Source organism: Rousettus aegyptiacus, unplaced genomic scaffold, assembly GCF_014176215.1.
Source record: "Rousettus aegyptiacus isolate mRouAeg1 unplaced genomic scaffold, mRouAeg1.p scaffold_m13_p_17, whole genome shotgun sequence".
Taxonomy (NCBI): Eukaryota; Metazoa; Chordata; class Mammalia; order Chiroptera; family Pteropodidae; genus Rousettus; species Rousettus aegyptiacus.
In genome coordinates this window covers 8,477,611-8,500,222 of record NW_023416292.1, presented here as the reverse complement: position 1 = coordinate 8,500,222, position 22,612 = coordinate 8,477,611, and the positions used below count along the sequence as shown (strand labels likewise).

The 22,612-nt window shown below is 40.3% G+C and overlaps 1 protein-coding gene and 2 pseudogenes across 2 annotated transcripts in view; all 3 read left to right on the top strand.

Annotated features, from left to right (window-relative positions):
- Positions 1-1,074: 1,074 nt before the first annotated feature.
- On the top strand, positions 1,075-1,193 carry LOC118613022 (annotated as a pseudogene).
- Positions 1,194-5,497: 4,304 nt separating this feature from the next.
- LOC118613160 lies at positions 5,498-5,616 on the top strand (annotated as a pseudogene).
- A 9,288-nt stretch (positions 5,617-14,904) lies between these two features.
- The window catches only part of LPGAT1 (lysophosphatidylglycerol acyltransferase 1), a 63,149-nt gene continuing 55,441 nt past the window's right edge, over positions 14,905-22,612 (top strand). The window contains exons 1-3 of one of the 2 annotated variants that reach the window (XM_016166496.2): positions 14,905-14,984; positions 15,230-15,416; positions 16,295-16,559. In XM_016166496.2, the coding sequence (XP_016021982.2) occupies positions 15,288-15,416; positions 16,295-16,559 (394 nt within the window). In that variant the 5' untranslated portion in view covers positions 14,905-14,984; positions 15,230-15,287. Of the gene's footprint in view, positions 14,985-15,229; positions 16,163-16,294; positions 16,560-22,612 lie in introns of those variants that run through there. The other variant, XM_016166495.2, reaches the window with a different exon arrangement.

The following is a 22,612-nucleotide window of genomic DNA, read 5'->3' as shown; positions in this document are numbered from 1 at the left end:
AAATCAACAAGCGTATCCTAAAATTTATATGGAACTTTAAGGGACCCAGAATAGCCCAAACGATCTTGAAATAGAAGAACAAAAATGAAGGATTTACAGTTCCCAATTTCAAAACTTACTACAAAGCTACAGTGATCAAGACAGCATGAAATTAGCATAAGTAGAGTCATACAGATCAATAGAATTGAAAGTCTGGAAATACATCATCACATTTATTATGGTTCAACTGATTCTGACAAGGGCGTCAAGACCATCCAATGGAGAAAAAAATAGTCTGAGACAACTGGATAGCCATATGATCCAGCAGTCTCTCTACTGGGTATTTACCCCAAAGACTTGAAAACCCGTATCTGAAAAGAGATTTGCACACCAATGTTCATAGCAGCATTATTCACAGTGGCCAGGACATGGAAGCAACCGAAGTGTCCCATGATAGATGATTGGCTAAAGAAGCTGTGGTACATACATACAATGGAATATTACTCAGCCATAAGAAGAGATGAAATACTGCCATTTGTGACAACATGGATGGATCTCGAGATAATCATGCTAAGCGAAATAAGTCAGACAGAAAAAGTTGAAAGTCACATGGTATCACTTATATGTGGGATATAAACCTAAAGGCAACAAAGGAATAGGACAAACAAACAGAGACTCATGGACATGAACTATAGACTAGTGGTTACCAGAGGGTAGGGGGTGGGAAGAGGGGGGAGGTAGACAGAGTAAAGGGGGTCAAATATGTGGTGACAAGAAGAAATCTAACTATGGGAGGTGAATACACAGTGTAAACATATATATGCCTTACTGTTAAAGTGTACAGCTGAAACTTACTGGATTTCGTTAACCAATGTCACTGTAAGAAATTAATTAATTAATTAATTGATTTTAAAGAAGAAAGAAAACAGAATGGAAAACATGCCCACACCAAAACTTGTACATGAGTGTTCATAGCAGCATTATTAATAATAGCCCAAAGTGGAAACAACTCACACATCCATCCACTTGAACCTGTAAAATGTGGTGTGTCCAGATAATGGAATATTATTTGGCAATAAAAAGAGAGGAAGTTTTGTCTATAGCCATGCGACCCTGAACAAGCTCGATCCCATCTAATCTCAGAAGATAAGCAGGGTCAGGCCTGGTTAGTACTTGGATGGGAGACCACCTACGAAGACCAGGTGCTGTAGGCATTAAAAAATAATAATAATAAGGGATTGTAAGTTGACAAAGTGCTTGCAATCTGTGAGGTCAACCAAGGATTGCCTCATCTTAAAAAAAAAATAAAGAAAAAAGAAAAGAAGTTTCAATTCATTCTATAACATGAATGAACCTTAAAAACATTATGCTGAGTGATAAAAGCCAAACACAAAAGGCCACCTATTATGCGATTCCATTTATACGAAATGTCTAGAATAGGCATTTCATATAGGAGAGACAAAAAACAGAATATCAGTTTTCTATGGCTGGGAAATTTGGGGGCAAACGGGAGTATGACTGCTAATACGGAGTTTCTCGTCGTAGTGATTAAAATGTTCTAAAGTTGATTTCGATGATAGCTACATAACTCTGAATATGCTCAATACTGTCGAATTGTACACTTTAAGTGGATGAATTGTACAGTATGTGAAGTACATCTCAATAAAGCTGTTTTACATATATATGACTGTATACGTATATATACAAACATATATGTATCTATATCCTTCAAGTCTGTCTTTTCCCTTTTTCCTCAGAAATAGTAGTTGCTCAATAGGTGCTCTTCACTACTTAGAAGTTTGATGGGTTTTGAATAACAATGCAAAATGCGGAAATTCCTAGTAACTCTTTTACTTAATGTGTCTAAAAAGCATTAATTAAAATGTCTCTAGATGATCAAAAACATGTAAATAGTGGCTGCAGATAATTTCCAGTTGGGGAGCAGGGAGACAAGGTGTTTTATTGAGGTTGAAGGGAGAGAATGCAGATCAGAAGTTTAAAGTAAAGAAGATATTGTATTTGAAATGAAACAAATGGGTTGGAAAACCAATCAGAGGTCTATAAAAGGATTTCCAAGTGGCTCAGAGGGCCTGGTTGAGTCTGGAAGCCAGTTGTATTGTGTCATCTTTCTGCACAGAGCTGTGAGATTTTTTTCAACTGAGTTTAACAGCCCCAATATGAGTGTGACAAAAAATTGATTCAAGGCCTATCTCTGGTTTTGTGGGGCAGGTGGAATACAAAGATTGTGAAAAGGGCAAATTGAGGGGAATAATGAGAGCGATTAAAGTGAAGTAAGTAAGGTGAGAGAGCCCAGTGGAGAGAGACGGAGTGGGAGAAAAAGGGAGAGTAGGGAGTTTCAAGGTAACAGGAGTGAGGAAGTGGGAGCCGGAAGAACAGCAGGTTGTTTTCAGAAGCTGGAATGTGGAGCTTAAAGTTTCGTAACCGAGGCAGTTCTGGGTGGTGACAAGGTCCAAGGTGACACAGAGTGGGTTGCTGGCAAGTAAAGATATCACCCAGCATGATGTTTTCGAGTTTCATCCAAGTTGGGGAATAGATTGGAATTTTTTTTTTAAGTGCTAAATGGTATCCCAGTGTCTGGATATATCACATTTTATTTATCAATTCATTTATTATCAAATCTGCTTCCTTGGAGCTCCTAGACATTGGGGTAGCTTTTTAGCTTTTGTGACTAAATCAGTTATCCTCCGGAATGGAGGCAGTGTTTATTACTACTTTTAAAAGGTAGAGAGAAACTTGCCTGCCCCTGACATACACACATTTTATACCCAAATCATCTAAACTTACCCTGGTCACTGTCATAAGATTTTCAGAATTATTTCATTAACATTATTTCTAATGTTTTTATAATGAAATTAATTTAAGTTAAAATTGGTAAATATTGCAAAGTAAAATAATTGGGTTCCTATGGAGTGTATTGAATAATATTAAGCTATGCTAATGATTAAGTTGCAAAAAACACTAAAGAAGAAGTTCTGCAGGCTTATCAGAGATTTTAGATTAAATTTAAACGGAGGGGGGAAAAAGCAGAACAGTGTTTAAGTGTAAGTTTTGATTCTATAACATCAAGCTTGTTTCATCATTGTTCGCTTGGCTCACAATCCTAACCTCTTATTTCTAAAGCCACCAATTAGTTTTATGGTGCAAAAAAGAGTGTGACAATTAAGAAGTTATATATACTATTTGGTGTTCCTACTAAAGAGGTGGACTGTCTTGCAAAGAATGTTAAAATCATCATAAAACTACGATGACAGTCTTAAGTAAATAATAAGTTTCTTAACTATCTTCAATTGAGATACACGAGTTAAGAAATAAGAGAGAAGCAAATGATTATTTGGAAATACTATCAGAAGCCCAGTTCTCATACCAATAAAAAACTTAGATAAGTAGCTCGTGGTAACTATCGGAACATTTGCTAGTTTGCTAGTAGGAGAAAAAAATACTTCAGAGCACATCCAGGTGAAAGAGTTCCCGACTTTATTTATAACAAGTGTACTTGAGGTTAGGTGTGATTGTCCGGTTATAAAACAAGATAGTTCTTCTTGTGGAACACATTGATTTGAGGTGATTTAAATAACCCTCGCCATAATTTTTTCTTTACAACTTTTGATTATTGAACTAAGGCCTAGGCCACATAGTGTATACTTTGGCCAAGATAATATCCTCTTGGGTCTACTGTAGTGTTTCAGTGCTTAAAAGAATATAATTAGAGTCGTTCTATGTGGAATTCAAAGTCTAGATTTCACTTTTACACTTGAGTCAATCCATGTGGTCTTGGAACTAGCATTTCTAACCTCTCACCATGTCCTGCCAATTTTACCTCCTAAATGTCTCCTAAGGCCACCCTCTTCGCAGCTCCTGTGCCACTGCCCAATCCCACGCTACTCTCTTTTCTTGCCTGGACACGTCAACAACCTAACTGGTCTTCTCAATTCCATTCCCGTCGTCCTACACTTAGTTTTCCACACAGTAGCCGAGGTGTGGTCTTTAGAAGAAATAAGATCATGTAAAAGTACTACGGTGACCAATCCCTCGATTTGCCCAGGACTGTTCCATTTTGTCACTGACAACACCACATCCTTTAGTCTCTGGCAAACTGGTATGGTTGGTCACCCTAAACTCTGCTCCAAAGCTGCCCTCATCAAAGCCAAGATGCGTTGGTCACTATAAAACCACACCAGCTCTATTTCTGATACGCTCCAATTATCCTTGGAATAAACCCTCGATAATGATCTGTGAGGCTCTAGGACCTCTCTTGCCTTCTTCTATGCTCCTCCTTGGGTGCTCGACTGCAGGTACACTGGCTTTATCTTAATCACAGGACTTCACCGTGCTCCTTCCCACCTCAGGGCACTTGTCTTTCATTTTATGGAAATGTACCTTCTGTCCTCTTTGGCTGAGTTAATTCAGGTTCATCCTTCAGTTTACTCCTACTTCACTATGTTAGGGTCCTCTGACACCAGCTCCCATAGCACTGACCATTGTCATATAATTACTTATTAGTAGTTTAATACTTGATTCCCATACCAGGCTGTAAATTCCATGAGCATCACAGGCTTGTGTTTTTGTTAATTATTGTGGCTTTAACTCCTAGAATGTACTTGGGACACAAAAGGAGCTCAACAAATATCCACTTCAGTTCCACTGCTGATGCCATAGGCTGGATTTGAGATTCTTGAAGCATTTCCCTGCTTCTAATCTATTCACCTTCCCAACCTTCATGTACACTACTGCCATGCTAATCTTCTAGATGCAGATACCCTCTGAAGTTCCACAGCCATCGCTGTGTCCCGCATTGCTCTGTTGACATGCCCCATGTATAGAGTACATTTACTAAGCGAGTGCTGGGCACCAGCACCACGAGAAATACTTTGTATACTTCATGTCCCCCTCACGACTACTCTTGAGGAATGTTCTACCTATTTTCCATGCGAGAAGAGAAGGGTTTAGAGAGATTAAATTATCTATTAGGGTTATTGGGTTTATAAGAGATGGCACCAGGTTGGTGCTTGATGTAAAAACCCTTGCATTTTTGACTTCTGATTACATGTTTTATTAGTTAGAATTAGGTTTGGATAACAGAAAAGTCCAAAGTACATGATAGTGACTTAAGCAAGACATAAAATGACATCTTTCTCATTTTAAACAGCCCAGGGGAAAGCAGTCCAGAGTTAGGATGCTCTGATCAGGGACACAGACTCATCCTGTGTCACTGTTTGCTCACCCAAGCTTATAACGTCCAACTTCTGGTCCAAAAAGGCTACTTGAGCTGCAATTATCCTCATCCCTATTTAGTTAACAGGAAAGTGAAAGAGGTGCCCTGTTTTTTTAAAGATACTTTAGAGAGGTTGCAGCTGACACTTTTTATTTATATCTCATTGGCCAAAATGGAGTCGTAGGATCACACCTCCCTGCAAAGGAGGCTGAGAAATACAGTCTATGTTTTGGTCAGCTATGAGCCAACATTTTTTTTTTTTAATCCTCTTATAAGAAAGAATGAGTCTACAGCCATGCCTCCCTGAACAAGCCTCATTCCATCTGATCTCAGAAGCTAAGCAGGATCGGGCCTGGTTAGTAGTTAGATGGGAGACCACCTAGAAAAACCGGGTGGTATAGGCGTTAAAAAAAAAAAAGAAAAAGAAAAGAATGAATGAATGAATGGATATTGGGGAAAATAATCAGCATCTTTCAAATACATGCTATACCAAGTTCTACTTCTGACTTTCTAATTACCTCCAGTTGGGTTTCATCCTACATAACCTTGTTTTTCCACCCTCACTCACCTTAAACTTTTGCCACAATGGGACCGTCGAGCCATTCATTTCCGTCTCCCAGACAAATCAAACTCATTTAAAGTTTTACTCCCTTGGCTCTCTCCTACTTGGGAAGGCGTCCTGTCACTCACATAATGAATGCCTTACCTACACTTTGCCATCCAGCTCTCCTCCCTCATCCGTGGAAGCTACACTGACTCTTTTAGTCTGTGTACTTCCCACTTCTTTGAACTCCAATCACAAACATCAAATGCCCACATAACACAGAAGCATTTCATTATCTTCAAAAAGCCTCCTCTACATTAGCTTTCTTTCCCCGAAATAAAAAGGAAGAAGCAAAACATAGCAAACACCATATAAATACATACTTGTTGGTTAATATGTAAAACAGTCTTATTTACATACTCTAACTCTCATTTGACCTCTGGTTTATTCAGCATTTTGTCAATGCCAGTTAGTTTGCACAACGAGATTCATTGTCTTTCTTCCGTGAAAATATATCCATCTAATGAATATTTGCTGAGTACACATTAAGAGCCCTAATGGAAGAAAGCTTAGGTTATCCATTAAAGCTCTCTCACTTGGTTTCAAGTTTTGAGTGGACATGATGTTGTTTGTTGTATTATTGTGCCCTACTTATCAAAACTTATGTGCACACAAATCACCTGGGGATCTTATTAAAATGCAGATACTGATTCAGGAGATCTGGGGTAGAGCCTGAGAATGTGCATTTCTAATCCATCCTAGGTGACACCAATGTTGGCTGGTCACACATTAAATAGCAAGCTGTAGAGATCTTCAAAGCCTCTGCCTCAGATCACCCGAAGATGCTTTTTAATGGTGAAGATCCTTGGGCCCCACCTGAGACCCACTGAATCAGGATCTCTGGGGTGGGTCCCAGGAATCTGTATTTTTAACAAGCTCTTCAGTAGATTTTTATATACACTAAAGTCTGACATTGAGAAGAATCTGAGATGTTTAAGAAACATTGAATCAGAGCAGGTACCTTTTTGGAAGAATGTCATTCAATTCAGCGTAACATGGAATTACTGAAATTTTACTAAAACCTCATATAAGAACTTAAACTATATAATTCGTATAACTTGAATGGCTCTAAACATTAGAAATCCCATATTTTAAAAGACTGCATTCTAGCATCACTCTTTTGCCCATAGCTTTGTTTGTTTCATAGCACTTAAAACAGAAACTTGTGTCTAGGAGACTATACAATAGGAAACCAAGGGCTGGGGTGTTTTTTACTGACAGTTCCCAATTTACAATCAGGTTACATTTCAAGAGAATGTTTATAAGTTTGTGTTTCCTTATAGAAATACTATTCTGGGTGAGGGGGCATAGAGAGGAGGGCTTGACAGCCTTTGGGGTGACAGAGGGTGGGACCCTCATTCCAGGGCCTGCCTGTGGCTGTGTTGGAAGAGAGGAGCTGGTTCAGGATCCCCCCAGAGTATGGCTATACTCTGGAGTTTCTCACGGCCGTGTGGTTGCCAGCATCTGATTCCAAACAAGTTAGATTTCTATTTCAGTTCATGCTTTGAAGCCAAAATTTAAGAGAAACAAAGAATTTGAAGGTATATTTTATAAAATGTTTCAAGAGAAATGTACCTGGCTATTTCAAGAGAAAACCACTTTTAAAGAAATTCTTTCCTTGCCCTTCTTATTTCTTTCAACCAATAAATACCTGCCTACTTCAAGGGGTTACTGTTAGCATCTAACAAGGGCTATGTATATGTGTGTGTGTATGTGTGTGTGTGTGTGTGTGTGAGAGAGAGAGAGAGAGAGAGAGAGAGAGAGAGAGAGAGAGCACGCGAGAGAGAGGGAGACTGAAACTATGTTGACTGCTAGGTGCTGGAGAAATGCGAGGAGGCATGGTTTTCATTACAAGAGTCTCAGCCACCAGTCTCAACTCCCAAGATGACAAATTAACTTTAAACACAGTTGGAATAGGAGCAGAGTGAAACTTTTTGTTCGAACCTCTTATGATTTAAGCTCATGAGAGCCATGGAAAGAGCCAAGCTGCACTGCCGAAGGCTTGGTAAAGAGGGGAAATTCAACCCAGGTAAGGACAAGCAATATGCTTTATAGGAAACATTAAACACACTATCAGCCCTGAATGGCTTGTTAACCTCTGATGTATCAGATCATCAGGGAACAGAAAACGTCAACAGAGAAGCCAGACCTCTGTAACCTGGCTAAGAGACTGACTAGGGAGTCAGGAGACCACATAGAGTCACCAACCACTTGAGAAATTTCCTGGGATGTGGGACTTTGAGTGCTAAAATGATGAAAGTCTTGCGCAAATGAGAAGGAGTTGGTCACCTTTAGACCATACCAGCTCCATTCCTGATATAATCTATGATGAACAACCATGTCACTTCTCCGCACCTTATTTCCTTTGTTCATAAGTAGAATTATCCTGTGTTCCTTTTCTCCTGGAGAATTCTCCCTTATCAAATATCACTAAATTCCTCTACCCCAACACCAAGACAAAGGAACTCCAGTGGATTTTTTTTTATTTTAATTTTTGGGAAAACCTAGACATAGGATATTATGAGATAAAAGGTTCCAGAATAAGTCAGGAGCTTCTGGCAGGACTTGGAGATGTGAAAGAAAGTCTGAGATGTGAGATTCATGAGAGTCTCCTGAGGATGGAGGTGAGACCAGAGGAAAGGGAGAAGAAGCTTTTTCAAAGCGGCTCATTAGGGGACTGTTTTCCATAAAGAAGTCGATGCTGGGAATTCTGTGGACAGAGTCCAAAGAGATTGCCAAGCTTGAACTCATGTAACTGTGAGAAGAACCATTTTGTCCAGAAGTTAAGGAGAATCTAGGACTTAAGAAGACCTAGCTTTTCTGAGGAGCTAGAGAGGGTGAAGGAAGTGGATTTGGCTTTAAAACAGACGATAAGCTTGGAAGGACAGGAAAATGGAAAGGAGCGAGCTACTGATGGACAAGCAGATAAAAATGAGGAACTTGTTTGCACCTGAGTAGAGTACCGTGAAACCGTGCATCCGGAACTTCTCAAATCTGTCCAGTTTAGATGCTGAGAACTCCTTGAACTGTGGGTTCATAGTTGGGCAGTTAATTGTGGCTATTTACTGCAACAAGCATGCAGAAGGAATCTATGAAAGTAAAGAATGAAGTCGAACTTTAATTTGAAATTGTTTGGTGCGCTCTATAAATGCAGTAATTATTCAGAGAAGAGATGCTGGAGGCCTGCCTAAGAAAGGCTGTCCCTGGCTGTTGAAAGTTGGTCAGAAAAAAAAAAAAAAGATGACATTCAAGGTTAGGGAAACAGCCGAAATGAAGCTATGGAATGGGCTCAATTAAAAGTAGAGGAGGCTGGTTGGGAAGTCGATGATAATTAAAGTAGAATTTGACAATGTTTCCCTACCTTTAACTTCATGGCACTCACCAAAAATAGTAATAATAGTGTGAGGTGAATGAAGCCAAGCATTCTGCTGCCACGTTAATTTAATTGAGACACAGCAGTGTGCATGGCCCGTTGGTTGATAAACTCTAGCATAAGAGTGAGAAATCAGGTATTGAAGGCCCTGAAGCGAATCAGACAGAGACATTCAGACTTGATTTGTTAGTACATGGAAAACTGATGTCAAAACTTGAAGAGGAAAATGAAATGTCAAAAATGGTACTTTAAGAAAAATACTATGACCACATTATCTAGAATGGTTTTGGAGTTAGGTAATAGCTTAAGAATAAAAGAAGGAAGATATTTTAGTAATAAAAGAGGTAATAGTATTTTGTATAATTAGTGATTCCACTGAGGTACTTATAGCGATTGAATTTTATCGAAATAATCATTTTTAAAAGATTGAAATATGTTTTATAATGAAGTATCAGCAACATTATTTCTCCTAGATATAGTTTGGATGTTGTTGTTGTTGATGATGATATCACCATTCAAGGTATCCTACTGTCGACTTAAAAAAATAAAAAGAAATTATTTAGTCTGAACCAATTAAACAAACATTTGTTTCCTACTACGTATAAAGAACTAAGTTACACACTGGGAAAACAAAAATGAGGAAGACAGATATGTGGAACCCCTGATTTTGGTAGAGAACCTGAACTCTAAAACATCCAGGCTTGTTACAATGATGTGACAGAAGCCTACATTTGGAGGAAGACGGTGAATTCTGAAGTGGGGGCGGGAGTGGGGATATGGATCCTTTGATATCTTAGCTGGATCGAGAGGGATGGATATGATCGAATAGACACAGAGAAGGGAAAAGCTTGAACAAGAAAAACCACGAGCTTGTATGCGTGAAGCTGCACAGCGCATCGTTTTGAGATGTGTGTTTACGTGGCTAGTACAGTAGCGGAGAGTGGTAGGGCGGTAAAGGGGGGCACACGGGAGGGGTGAGGGGAGAGTGATAAGAGGTGAGAATGGAAAAGAATAGCATCCTCTGGTGGAGAATAGCTTTTCTACCAGTCTCTCCTAGAGGGGCACTGTAGTGTGTGATCAGTGGTTTGGGCTTGGAGCCTGAGCACTGGGAACCAAGTCCTGGCCCTGCCACTTGCTATCTTAGTGACCTAAGGCAGATAGTTTAATCTCCCAGTCTGTAAGATATGGGTAACAATATGGTTCTTGAAAGGTCTTTGTGGAGATGGAATGAGTTAATGCATGTAAAGCACTGAGAACAGGGCCTAGAAGTTGAAAGTGATCCATGAATGTCAGCTATTATTATTGTAGCATACTCAGCAATAATATGTCATTATTTCAGTTCTTATATTAGAAAAATGCAATTCTAAATCTGATTTTGTCTTATTCGTAGGGTAATACATGCCTTCGTAGGTTCTGTCATTGGAGAAAGTTGCTGAAATAGGCTTCTCCAAAAAACCTTACAAGAATACTCATCCACCACAGTACCTGAGCCTCTACCGCTAGAAATCCAGTAAGGCTTTGAGGGTTTTAGGAGGTTCTTCATAAAATGTTCATACTTTAGGAAGAGAGAACATAATTTTTTGCCATAAGCAGCACCTCAGCATGGATTAGTTTATCCCAGGCAGGAGAGACAGGACTGAGCCAAGGAAATGCAATGTTGGAGAGGTGAAAAAGATTTTAGCTTAGAGTGTTGTCTTTTGGAAGAGTGCAGGTCTTAGGTGGGGTCTGTAGTACCCGTTAGGAACTAGAGATCATTTTAGTATTAAGAAGGGAAAAGGGAAATGAGTTGAAGAGGAGAGGGGCACAGAGGAGAAGAGAGAGTTGTTTACTCAATAGTGCTTAGCAACAACCTTGCTCATGAAAAGTTGCTGAAGTGGTTTAAATAAAGCTTCAGTCAAGCCATAAAGATCTGACCCGACTTGTCTAAAAAATATTAAGTTTATAAGCCCTAATACATTTAATATAAAATGATTACTGGTACTAACATAGAAGAAAAATATATACATTTTTATATATATATTTCCCTTTTTCTTTGAATTTAAACCTGTTAACAGAATGCATGGCTTTCTTGGGGTGCTAATTTCTAGGTTGCAACTGTTCGTAGTGACGTGGGAGGCCTGTGCAAAGTCATTGCACATTTACAACACTGCTGATGGGGTTGTCCCCTAGAGAGGAAATAGTTCATTGGAGCTTTAGTGCAGAACCCAGCACAGGTAGGTGAAATGTTTTTATAATTGCCAATAGGAAAAAGAGAAGGCCCAGGGGAGTTCTTCTGCCCAAGGGAGACCTTCCCTGGTTGTAACCTAATTTGTTGGTGTATATGAACCAGATGGGTGGAATTAAACCTTCTAAGGCATCGTGGTTAGATTGTTTTAAAATGTCTGGAGACTTCTGGAAATAAGAAGTCATAATTCTTTCAAAGGACCGTCCTCTTGTGGTTCAAATGTGAGCCTTTGAAACTGGAGCTATTACCCCAGCAGCTATGGGGAGTTGAGGGGGGTGGGGAGAATCTGTTTTCCTTTGTCCTCCTACTGGGGCGTATATGAAGGCTCTGAAATTCCTGACTTAATTAATGTTGGTATTTTGATAAGCATGGCTCTAAGGTAGCAAGAAAGGGGACTAGAAGCTGATTAGGCATTGAAGAAGGTCCTTGCTTTCTACAGATCTGTCTTACCCTGAAGAACTGGCCTTCCCAAACTTCCTGTTACAGTCATTCAAAGCATTTATATACCTGTCTGCCTGTGGTGTTGTGGAAATAAAGTATAGAAAAATCTCAGGAGGCTGCCTAAGTGGGTTGAGGGTAAAAAAAGTATAGGCTAGAAGAAGGCGGTATATATAAGGTGAAAGAGTACAAAATATATATATATTTTATATTTTACATATATATATATAAAATGAATTCTGAAATAAAAGAAATATAAGCATTGTGTGACAGTGTTCCCTAAAGAAGTCAGCCAGAATGCAGTTTTTTATCCATTGTAGGTACTGAATTATCTTGAAACTGAATGTGCTCCAATGGTCAAGAAAGTTAAAAAGATAAGCCCCCTCATTCACCCTGGGATGGGGGTGGGGAGGCATATCTACGCTTGGAACACAGTGTATTGCTCTGTTTGCTTAGCTTCAAGAAAAATCTTAGTTTGGAGCCAGTCAAGAGTAAAAAAGCTAAAATAATGAAAATTATGGCTTCCACATCCCTTCCACAAGGAGCTACTTTAAATGGCAGAATTCTGCTGTGTACAAGGCAGAAGGATGATATTATGTCTTTATGTGCCGTATCCCCCTAACAGTCATCTATTGAAGCCCTAACCCTCGGGAGCTCAGAATGCGATTGCCTTTAGAAATAGGGCCTTTAAGGGGTAATTAAGTAATACAGGGTCATTAGGGTGGACCCTAATCCAATGTGACTGGTGCCCTTATAAGGAGGGATTAGAACACAGAGTGTCAGGCACCATACACATGCGCACACAGAGATGACCATATGAAGACATAGGGAGAAGGTGGCCATCTATAAGCCAAGGAGAAAGGCCTCAGAAGAAATCAACCTTGTCAACACCTTGATCTCAGACTTCTAGCCTCCAGAACTATGAGAAAATAAATTTCTGTTGTTTAAGTTACCCAGTTCGTGGTGTTTTGTTATGGCAGTCCCAGTAAATAAATACAGGTGAGAATATGAACAAATATAATTTAAAATGATTAAGAGTCTAGAAAAGGATGTGATTCTCAGGATATCTCCAGGTTAGGGTTTCTTAAAGCAGGATCTGCATACTACCTGCATCAGAATCACCTATGATACTTTTTAAAAAGTAAGTTCCCAGGCCCCTCTTGGGCCTAGAGTATTAAAATTTTCTGGTATGATGCCCAAGAATCTATCTTTTCAGCAGACACGCCAATGATATTTTTACACACTTAAGTTCAAGACCCACTGTGCAAGGTCCTACCCAATCTCTGGCTCATTTTTGGGCCAGGTTGGCTGCTACTAATTACATCTCAGCAAGGTACACTCAGAGCACTGGTGTACCCAGCGCTCTGGCAGATGCTCTTAATCCAGGAACCAGGTGTACATCACATCGTAGGTTATCTCTCTCCGGGTGTCAGCCAGTGTTTACCAGCATGTGGGGAATGCTGAATGGGATGGACCAAATGGAATTCCTAGGAGGGGTTACTCTTGATTCTCAGAAGTAACATGTGCCTCATCCATCTCATTTAAAGTGACATATTTTGAACAATAATCTACACAGTATGTATATTATTTCTCTCACGAGATTTGTTTAAAGATGCTATTACCTTGGCACCAAAATTCTCAGAGGGAATACAGGGAATAGAAAGGACATATCTAACTTTTCTATTGGTATACATCAGTCAGACTTATATGGAAAGTTCTCTGATAGGGCCTGTGCCTTTTTAAGCCCTATGCAGTCAGAATATAGTGTTAGTGAAATAGATAAATAACATATATCAGTAAAAACTAATTAATATTAAATAGAGAGGAGTTTAATAAATTATTTCAGGCAGGCTCTGTGCTTTCATGTATTTCATCATCACCAAAGGGAATGGGAATAGGAAGTATTCTTTCATATGGCAGAAAGTGACTTTTCTTTCCTTCACCTCTGGACCAAAGTTAAAGAGGAAGAGAAACAGTTGAGAGTCCAAAGCAAACACAGTGACAAACATTTTCAAAGTAGGCAGACTAAGTGGCAGTTTGATTTAACTATGGCAGGTCACTAGGAACATGTAAAAACTATCCCTACTCCCATTTACAAATGTGATTAAGGGACATAACAAGCTATTATGAGTGTTTTTAAAACTGAAATGTAGGCAAGCCATTTGAGAACATTCAGGTGGGCAAGTCATTGGGCTATTTCTCTATTTTCCTTCTGATGGCCTGGCCTTGAAGTAGAATGCAGCTAATGTCCCAGGAGCGACTAAGCCTGTCCAGGGGTAGCTGTGGCCACCCACCATTTTTGGATCACTTTCTCAGCGGCAGGCACTATCTAAGTGCTTCTCCCTCCTTGACTAACTAAATTTCGGTGTCCCTGTGTGGACCACTCATTCTCATAGGGTTTCCCCCCACCCCCCACCCCCGCCCCCGAGGTGGGTGAGGGTGGGAATGGATGGGAAATTACAGCTGTCATTAATGTTTTGGTTGCTTTCCAGAAACTAGAATTCTGGCACTTAAAATGAATTGATTTTAAACTCTAGACCTTAATACTCTGGAGAGGTTCAGGAGAAAAGCCTTGAGAGCCTTTGGGTTTCATTAGGAAAGAAAAGAGGACATTCAGTCTTCAAGGAGACAGCTTCCTAGTTTGGGTAGAGATCAGCTTGTCAGACGAGCAAGAACCGTAACAATGAAAAACGGCTGTTTTGACTGAAAGGGGGCTCTCTCTCGATTTGGACCAAAGCGCTCCTCGTGCGATGTAAGGACTGGTGCTCATTCCTGGACCTTTCTGAGCGGCCCTTTTCCTCCGTCCCGTCCTCAGCGAGGTCCTGGCCTGGGGGCGAGGCAGCCCCGGGGCGCGGGCGGCGGCGGCTGCGCCTTCATTAGAGGGCGCTCTGGGGGCGGCTCCGCCGCAGTCCCGACTCCCGCCGCTTCCTCCCCGCCGCCCCTCCCCGCCAGCCCCGGCGAACGCGGCCGGGCCCTGGGGACCGAGTCTCCGCGCCGCCGGGGACGGGCGCGGGCCGCGCCGCAGCCGGAGCGGGCCTCGCCGCCGCCTTCTTCCGCCGGCCGCGCCGCCGGCCATGCATTCTTCCGCCTCCTCCGGCTCCCGTAGCCCGGGCCGGGGCCGGGCCAGCCCGAGGTAACCCCCGGCTCGGCGGGCGCAGGCCCCGCGGCTGCGCCCGCGGAGCCGGGCCCGGGGAGGCGCTGGGGGGCGCGGAAGGGGAGTCGTCGTTGTGCAGCCGGGGGAGGCGGCGGCGGCATGAGGGACCAGGGCGCGGTAGGCCCCGAGGAGGAGGCGGGGGCGCGGGGCGTCCGCCCGCCTCCCCGGGACCCGCCCCGGTGACAGGTCCGGCCTCTGAGTCCCCGCCGTTCCTCTGTCCGCAGGCAGCCGCGAGGGGAGTAGGGCGCCCGCTCGCGCCGCGCCTCGGCCGCCGCCGCGTCCATGACCGCGACCCCTCGGCCGGGGACACCCGCCGCCGCCGCCGCCGCCGCGCAGCTCCGCGCCCCGGGCCACCGGCCGCCCGCCCCGCTCGCCCCCGCGCTCCAGCGCCTGCCGTCCGCGCCCGCCGAGGTGAGCCCGGCGCGTGGGCCGAGACCGCCGTCCCGACCCGGTCCACACCCGCGGAAACCGCTGCGGGCTCCATCCGCCCCCTGAGCGCTGTCGTCGCCTCTGCTTCCTCGCTTCTTTCATCATGCCCCGCTCGCCGGGCCTCTGGTCGAAGACTTTATTCCCTCCATCCCCGGCCCCTTTGCCTTCACCTCTTTCGGGCTTTTGCTCCCCTCCCCCTACTCCCGCTCTTCCTCCCTTTTGCCCCCACTCTCTTCCTCTCACCTTCCTGCCCTTTTTCTAGGCCACTCTCTCTCTCTCTCTTTTTTTTTTCCCCTTAAATAAGGGGAAACAAAAACCCCCTTTGCCTCAAATGAAAATTTCGAGTGGAACTACTCTTCTTGCTAATGCGAGAGACCTTCGGAGGGAATGAATCAACGTGCAGGAATGGTGGTGGACAGGGTACCAGGTTCCCTGTATCTAGGAGATCTGACCCAGAGGTCCATGTTTCAGGCTTCCTGTCCCTCGAGTCGTCAGTTTGGAGAAACTGAGGGTGTCTAAAGCAAGTGGGTCTGTTTTTCTTCCTTAAAGTCCAACAGAAAACTGCAGTGAGACGCGGTGCGAGGACGGCCACCGATTAGTTAGCATTATCATTTGCTAAATATATTATGACATACCCTGTGCCTCTGTGAACAGCTCCCTTGACCTTGTGCGGCTCCTCCTCCCTCGCTCTCTGTCCCCCTCTGGAATTTCCCGGCGAGATGACCGAGGTACTACACCGGGAAGGCTTAGACCCTCGATTTTCTTTTTTATTTTTGTGCTGGAGATGATTTCTATGTTGGTGATTATTTAGATGTGTTTAATCCATTTTCCTTTTTAAATGAATTTTCCTTTCACCTTAGAAAGACCAGACGGACTCCAATGTGAGAATGGCTGTGACTTTGGAAGAAGCTCCGTGGCTGGGCTGGACCTTGGTGAAAGCCCTGATGAGATTTGCCTTTATGGTCGCCAACAACCTGGTTGCAATTCCATCCTACATCTGCTATGTAATTATACTTCAGCCCCTTCGTTTGCTGGACAGCAAGAGCTTCTGGTATATTGAAGGAATCATGTATAAATGGCTTTTAGGAATGGTGGCTTCCTGGGGATGGTATGCTGGATATACAGGTAAGAGTGAGAACACTTTTGTTTAATGCATAGGAACACATTTGTAATGTTATGCTTGAATCAGGAGCCATGATTAATTATATATTTCACTTTGGGTTGATGTTGCTTTTATGCTTTGACTAGAAAAAATAACTAGAAAACAGTTCCATTGAGTTTTTCTCTAGAATCCCACTTAAGGATGATAATTTCATTAGTATAACTACATTTATTGATAAATTCCTTAAAAAATGTTTTAATGTAATTGACATTTAATAGAACTGGACTGCAAAAGCTCTCTTAGAAGAATGGGAGTGGGTTATACAGGGCTTGAGGGCTTACATAAATAAGATATTTGGTCCACAAACATTGGTAATTTAGAAAAAGAACCGAACTCTATTTGTGCTAAAATAATACTTTTTTTTTCTTTTAATGTAGTATCGTGCTGTTAACATTTTATGCCAAGCAAAAAATGCTTTCTCTTCTGGTGTGTACGTTTCTTTTGCTTACTAGCATCTACTTTATCTCATAAACCTGTATTAGAATATTAAATATGACAATTAAGTTTTGTCCATGTGAAACTAATTTATCTCCTGAGTTTAAGTACATTTTTATTTCTGAGTTTAAATTGCATTTTGAGAAATAGAAGTAGTACTATTCTGAAGTGGACTTTTAGAGAACTAAATGAGAAGTAGTGTTCATTTTCTGTTTTGAAGCCCTGTGTGCTTTGAGAACTTGTGCCCCTGCTATGAAAATTCTGTATTGTATACTTATTTGACTTTTTTTCCTCTAAGAATTAGGACGATGAAAAAAGCATTGAGGTTTCTATCACTTCTCTTAGACGTTGAGGCTTTTATCCTAGAATTTTGTAACTGATAGGCTCCTTAGCGATCACACTGTAGATGCAGCAGTCAGCGGAGTCTGTAGTTCATACCTTGGAAGGGTGAGGAGGGAACTCTCAGGATGGTAGTTCCCCTTTTTAAATTCTCTGTCTCCCTCTTTCTTAACCAGGCTATATCTGCAGATTTTATCTGTACAACCACAGAAAAGAATTGGCAACACCTAGTTTTTATGGGGTCTGACAGACTTGCTAGGTCAAGGTGCACTCAGATGAAGTCTTCTCCTTCTGGCAATGCCATTTATTGTTCTGCAAGGTCTGAAGGCCCTGGGTAGTGTACACATTGCTCCTTTGTCATGTGTCTTGTTGCTATCCCAGTGCTTTTTGAATATAGTGAGTGAGCTTCTAGTCCTTTTTTAGGACTTTTGTGGTAGCAGTAGTGATAGTAGAGAAAAAAAAGAAATTCTCATCTATGGTGCTGAATTCTTACCTGAATTACACTGCTGTTTTAGAATTGCTTTGCCTTGTACAGTTTGAGTTGTCCTAAATATCCTTTGTGGTACCGGTAGCTTTGTTCTTTGTTCAATATACTTCAGTTTGCTTGTTTTAAATGAGCTTATAGTATTTTTAGGTACGAGTTCTAGGTGGTCATTCTACTTAAACATGATGAAATTACTGAAATGTTTGTCCTTGTGTGTGTGTGTGTGTGTGTGTGTGTGTGTGGTATATTTACATATAAGGTGAGAAGCTGAAAAATTAATTTAGCATTGACCTTGAGATCGTAAGGAGAACAATTTAAGTGCTGCTTGAAGTTAGTTGTCCTATGGCCACAGCAAGGCTGCAATGTATTTTTAAGCACATTTTCTTGAGGCGTCTCTTCCTTGTTGACTATAGAACTGTACCATTTCTTTTGCCACCTGCTTGGAAAGTGGTCTTGGCGTGATCTGCATATTTTAGTCCCTCTGAAGCATCTGCTCTTTTTAGGCTACTGCATTTTCACCATATGATCAGTTCATCTTATTCAAGGATAGAATATTTTAGTGTGTTTATTTTTTATGATTTTCCTAAAGGCAGAATACTTTTAGGGGGTCGTCATGGTCTGATCATAACAAAACACAGTTAAGAGCTCAAACAAACGTAGGAATGACTTTTGTTAAAAGCCGCAATTGGGTCTAAAGAAACAAACATAAGCTGGAGTTGATGAGCAGATGTACCCATAAAAGCATCTAGGAGGTTATATTAACCTCCTATGGATCTATGTATTTCATTTCTTCCCTTTGTATCAAGAGGAGGATGGGCTCACATTTTCCCCCCCTCTCCTTATGCTTAAGTTTCACAGATGGAAAATTGAACGTTGTCAAAGGAATTCGGCTCAGCAGATCCAGTCTGTTCATGTTTTAGAATAGAAATTGCCAATTATTAAAAAACCATTTCTGGGGAAACCTTAAATGTTAATTAATTAAATATTAGGAAACCGAAAGATGAATATTGGTATAGAATATCATTTTTTCAAAATGTGGCATTCCGTCTAAGACAAGTCAATTACACAGCTGTGCTGCTGAGGACTTTTGTTGATTATCTATCTATCCTTCACTGCGGCATATGGTAGTTTCTAGCCTATGTGGCTATTTAAATTTAAACTAATTAATACGAAAAAATTAAAAAATCAGTTTCACAATCACACCAACCACATTTCAAGTGCTCCATATTAGGTGAATAGTGGTTACTGTTTTAGATAGTGCAGATGTAGATAAAACACTTCCATCATCAAAGAAAGTTCTGTTGCACAGAGCTGATAAATAATAAGTATGGCTTTCTCCTTTTTCTTAGGAAAAACGCATTTTATATTTATAAAAAGAATATTTTTCTAAACATTGTTCTAAACAGATTTCTTCTAGGGAAGAAAGGAAGATCTATTCAAGTTTTATAAAATTGTCTTTTAATTTGAGGCAAATGTCACAAAAATGAGTACGTTAAACTCAGACATGCTTCCCGGATGGGGAACAGTGAGGCTAGTAAGCCCATGAACTTGAGTGAACATTCTTACCCTTAATTTGCATTCTCAGAGCTGGAGTACTTACTGCCTGTAGACACAGAAAATGGAAAGTTTTCTGGTCTTCCGCTGGTTTCTGACTTTATGTCTTGTTGGGGACACATTTCTTGAAAGAACTCTTGTTCTTTGGGGTTTGTTCAGTTTCTAGCTTGCGACTAGGTTGTGGTGATAGTTGGTACCACTTTCTTTAGTAGAAAGTGCTGTAGAAACATCTAATGCTGAGGAGAAGTCACACACTTCCTTTTTTCTAATATTTCAGGGGCATACCAAAAGAGGTACTAGTTTAATTAATGATCCACGTATGTATGCTTTTATTCAGATCTGAGATAAATCAGTACACTCCCTTCCCCCCAATTTAAGTGAAGATTGGCTAATTTCAGAGAGAGATTTTAAAAAATAAAATATATTTATTTAAAATAGTTTATTTTTATTCTCATTTACTTATATTAATAAGTTCATTGTTCCCCATCCAAACACTTTAAAGTCTCTTACACAAAATCATTTAAAAAATATTCATTGTAAGTAGAAGCACAAAGTCTAGTTGAAAGAGAGCTGAGGTGCCAGGGAACTTGCCTCCGAACTGTTTTTGTTTAGCAAATGCTGTTTCCCTTAGATTGGGTGGCTTTGGAGAGCTGACGGAGATTAGGTTTAGCTTCCCCCCACTCCTCAAATAACAGCTGTCATGGCTCCGTTAGTCTTTGGGGTTATTTGATTATTTGGTAATTTATTTATTTTTTTTACTGGGGTACAAATTTGTTGTGTGAGAAGAAAAATGAGGAATTATATCTGACCTTGAAATTCTAGAGAAATTTTAAAAAATATTCTATAGCAGTATTTTTCCACCTTTGAGTCATAAACCAATTTATGTGTCAAGATGAACATTTTAAAATAGTAAAATAGAATGCAGTTAAATAGAAAAGATCAGAAATGTGTGTATCCGTACTGGGGAGTGCTACAGAATGTATTCTTTACTGTGAGCCCTGTCAACATTTGAAAGGCATTGATTGTTCTAATGGAAAGAACACTGCAGTTTACAAGTCTGGGAGTCAGATATCTTGGTTTAATTTTTGCATATCTACTCTTTGGTGGGGGGTGAGATTCTTATCTGTTTTGTGCCCACCAGGCTGTGAGCTCTTTACAGATAGAGATATGGTCTCTATAACATTAGAGCCCAGTTCATTGCCTGGTAATCACAGAGTACTCCGTAGCATCTAAGTATTTTTTGAATGATTTTTTGTTCTTGGTCCCAGCTGAAGTGCCTTAGCTGCCTACCTCCCTGAGAAGTCTGATATCAAGGTCATTGCAATCCACAAAATATAAACCTTGAACTGGGTCATCTTTTCACACACACACACAAATACAAATCCCACAGTATCACATTTGTTAATTTAACACACCTTTATTGAGCTTATATCATGTGAGAACAGGTGCCTTGGATGTGCTGAGATGCACAGGATATAATCTCTGATTTTAAGTAGTTCCCAGCAGCCTTGGAGGGGAAGCCAGTGCACCAACAACCAAAACATCCTAGTATAATGCTCTTAAGGGGTTCCTAATCTCCCACCATGGTAGGTGGTAGCAGAGAGGGAACAGGGAATAAAGGGAAGAAGATGCTTTAAATTTCTTTTTTTTTGTTTTCCATTAGGAAAATAGCTTTCTGTGGGACTACCTCTATCATCAATAATTATAATAGATTTAAAAGATGTAAATAATGTGTCAGTTTGAAATTTATGTTTTTGTGATGATAATATTAGCTAATATTTATTGATATTTCATGCTCATAACAGTCTTCTCTGGTCGGTACTATTATTATCCCCTCTATTTTCATTACTCATATTGATGTTGAAACACAGAGGTTTCACAGTTGCTTCCCTTTAAGCATTAACTGGATTGATGTCATCACAGGGTTATTTTTGTATTTAAAGAGCCATTATTGATCTTTATATAATATTCCTAGAGTTTCTCGTGATTTTTACTATCCACATGCACTTTTGTTTCCAAGGCATGAAATCTCTTTCCAAAACTACAGCGCTGACACCTGAAAGCAGTATCATAGTTATGGATTTCTGCAAGAAGCTAAACAACATTGTTGCTTCAATGGAAGTATTCTTAATGTACTGTAAATTTCATTAAAAAAAAAATACTTCCTTACGTCTCTTCTCTTACAGAGAACAACAGTTCAACTGGAATTTTAGATTTTGAGTGGTTGACAGTAGATTGTCATGAGAATGAGGAGTTATTATATGATACTAGGCCAACGACTGATCTTGACATCTAGCTAAGGAGTTCTCAGTATAGTGTTTTGATTTTTATATGGAAAATATATCTTTAAAGGGTAAATATCACTAAATGCTTTAAACTCAGCAGGCTGGTGACACTGCCTATTCGATATCTGGTCTTATTTTAAAAATCATATATAATTCAGTAATTTATTTTAGATAGCTTTTCTTCTGGAAATATATAAAATATATTTATTCATGCACACATCCCCACGTGCACTATTACAGAAGAACATGTAGCAGTATTTATAGATCTTAAGACCTCAGATTCTGAAGTCAGAAAGCTGGGCGAAACAATTCCTACTTTCTTTTTGTTTACATTGGCCTGGTATACCTTTGTCCATCTTTTTGTTTTTGAACTTTTTAAATGAGCTTAGATGTCTCTACTAATCAATTAGTTAGGAGTTAGGTTCTGCTTTATGAGTCAATTTGAAAAATCTTTCTTTTAATATGAGTTAAATCTATTTATGTTTATTGATATGTCAGATATGTTTTGTCTGTCCTCTGGCATTGTATTTTATTTTTAATTTTCTGTTCATATATAATATATAAATATATCTAAATATGTATAAATAAATATATATTACATATAAACGTATATGAATTTTAAGTTTTTCACTGCGTAGTCTGTTTTTCTTTGCTTTTTTATTCTGATATTCAGCAAAGCTCGTATTTTGTCTTCTTAGTTACTTTAGCTGATATTCTTAGTTCTCTATTTGTAGAAATTATTAGTTGTCTTTCTATGAACAAAGGTAAAATTCCTTTAAAGTCTTCTCTTTCCCCTTTCTCCTCTCTGTCACTCAGTTTTAGTCAATAGTCAAATAGTATTTTTTCACAATAATATTTGCATTTGTACTATTATGTGTGCTTATACTTCTGCTACTTGCTTTGTAAGCTTTAAGGCTAT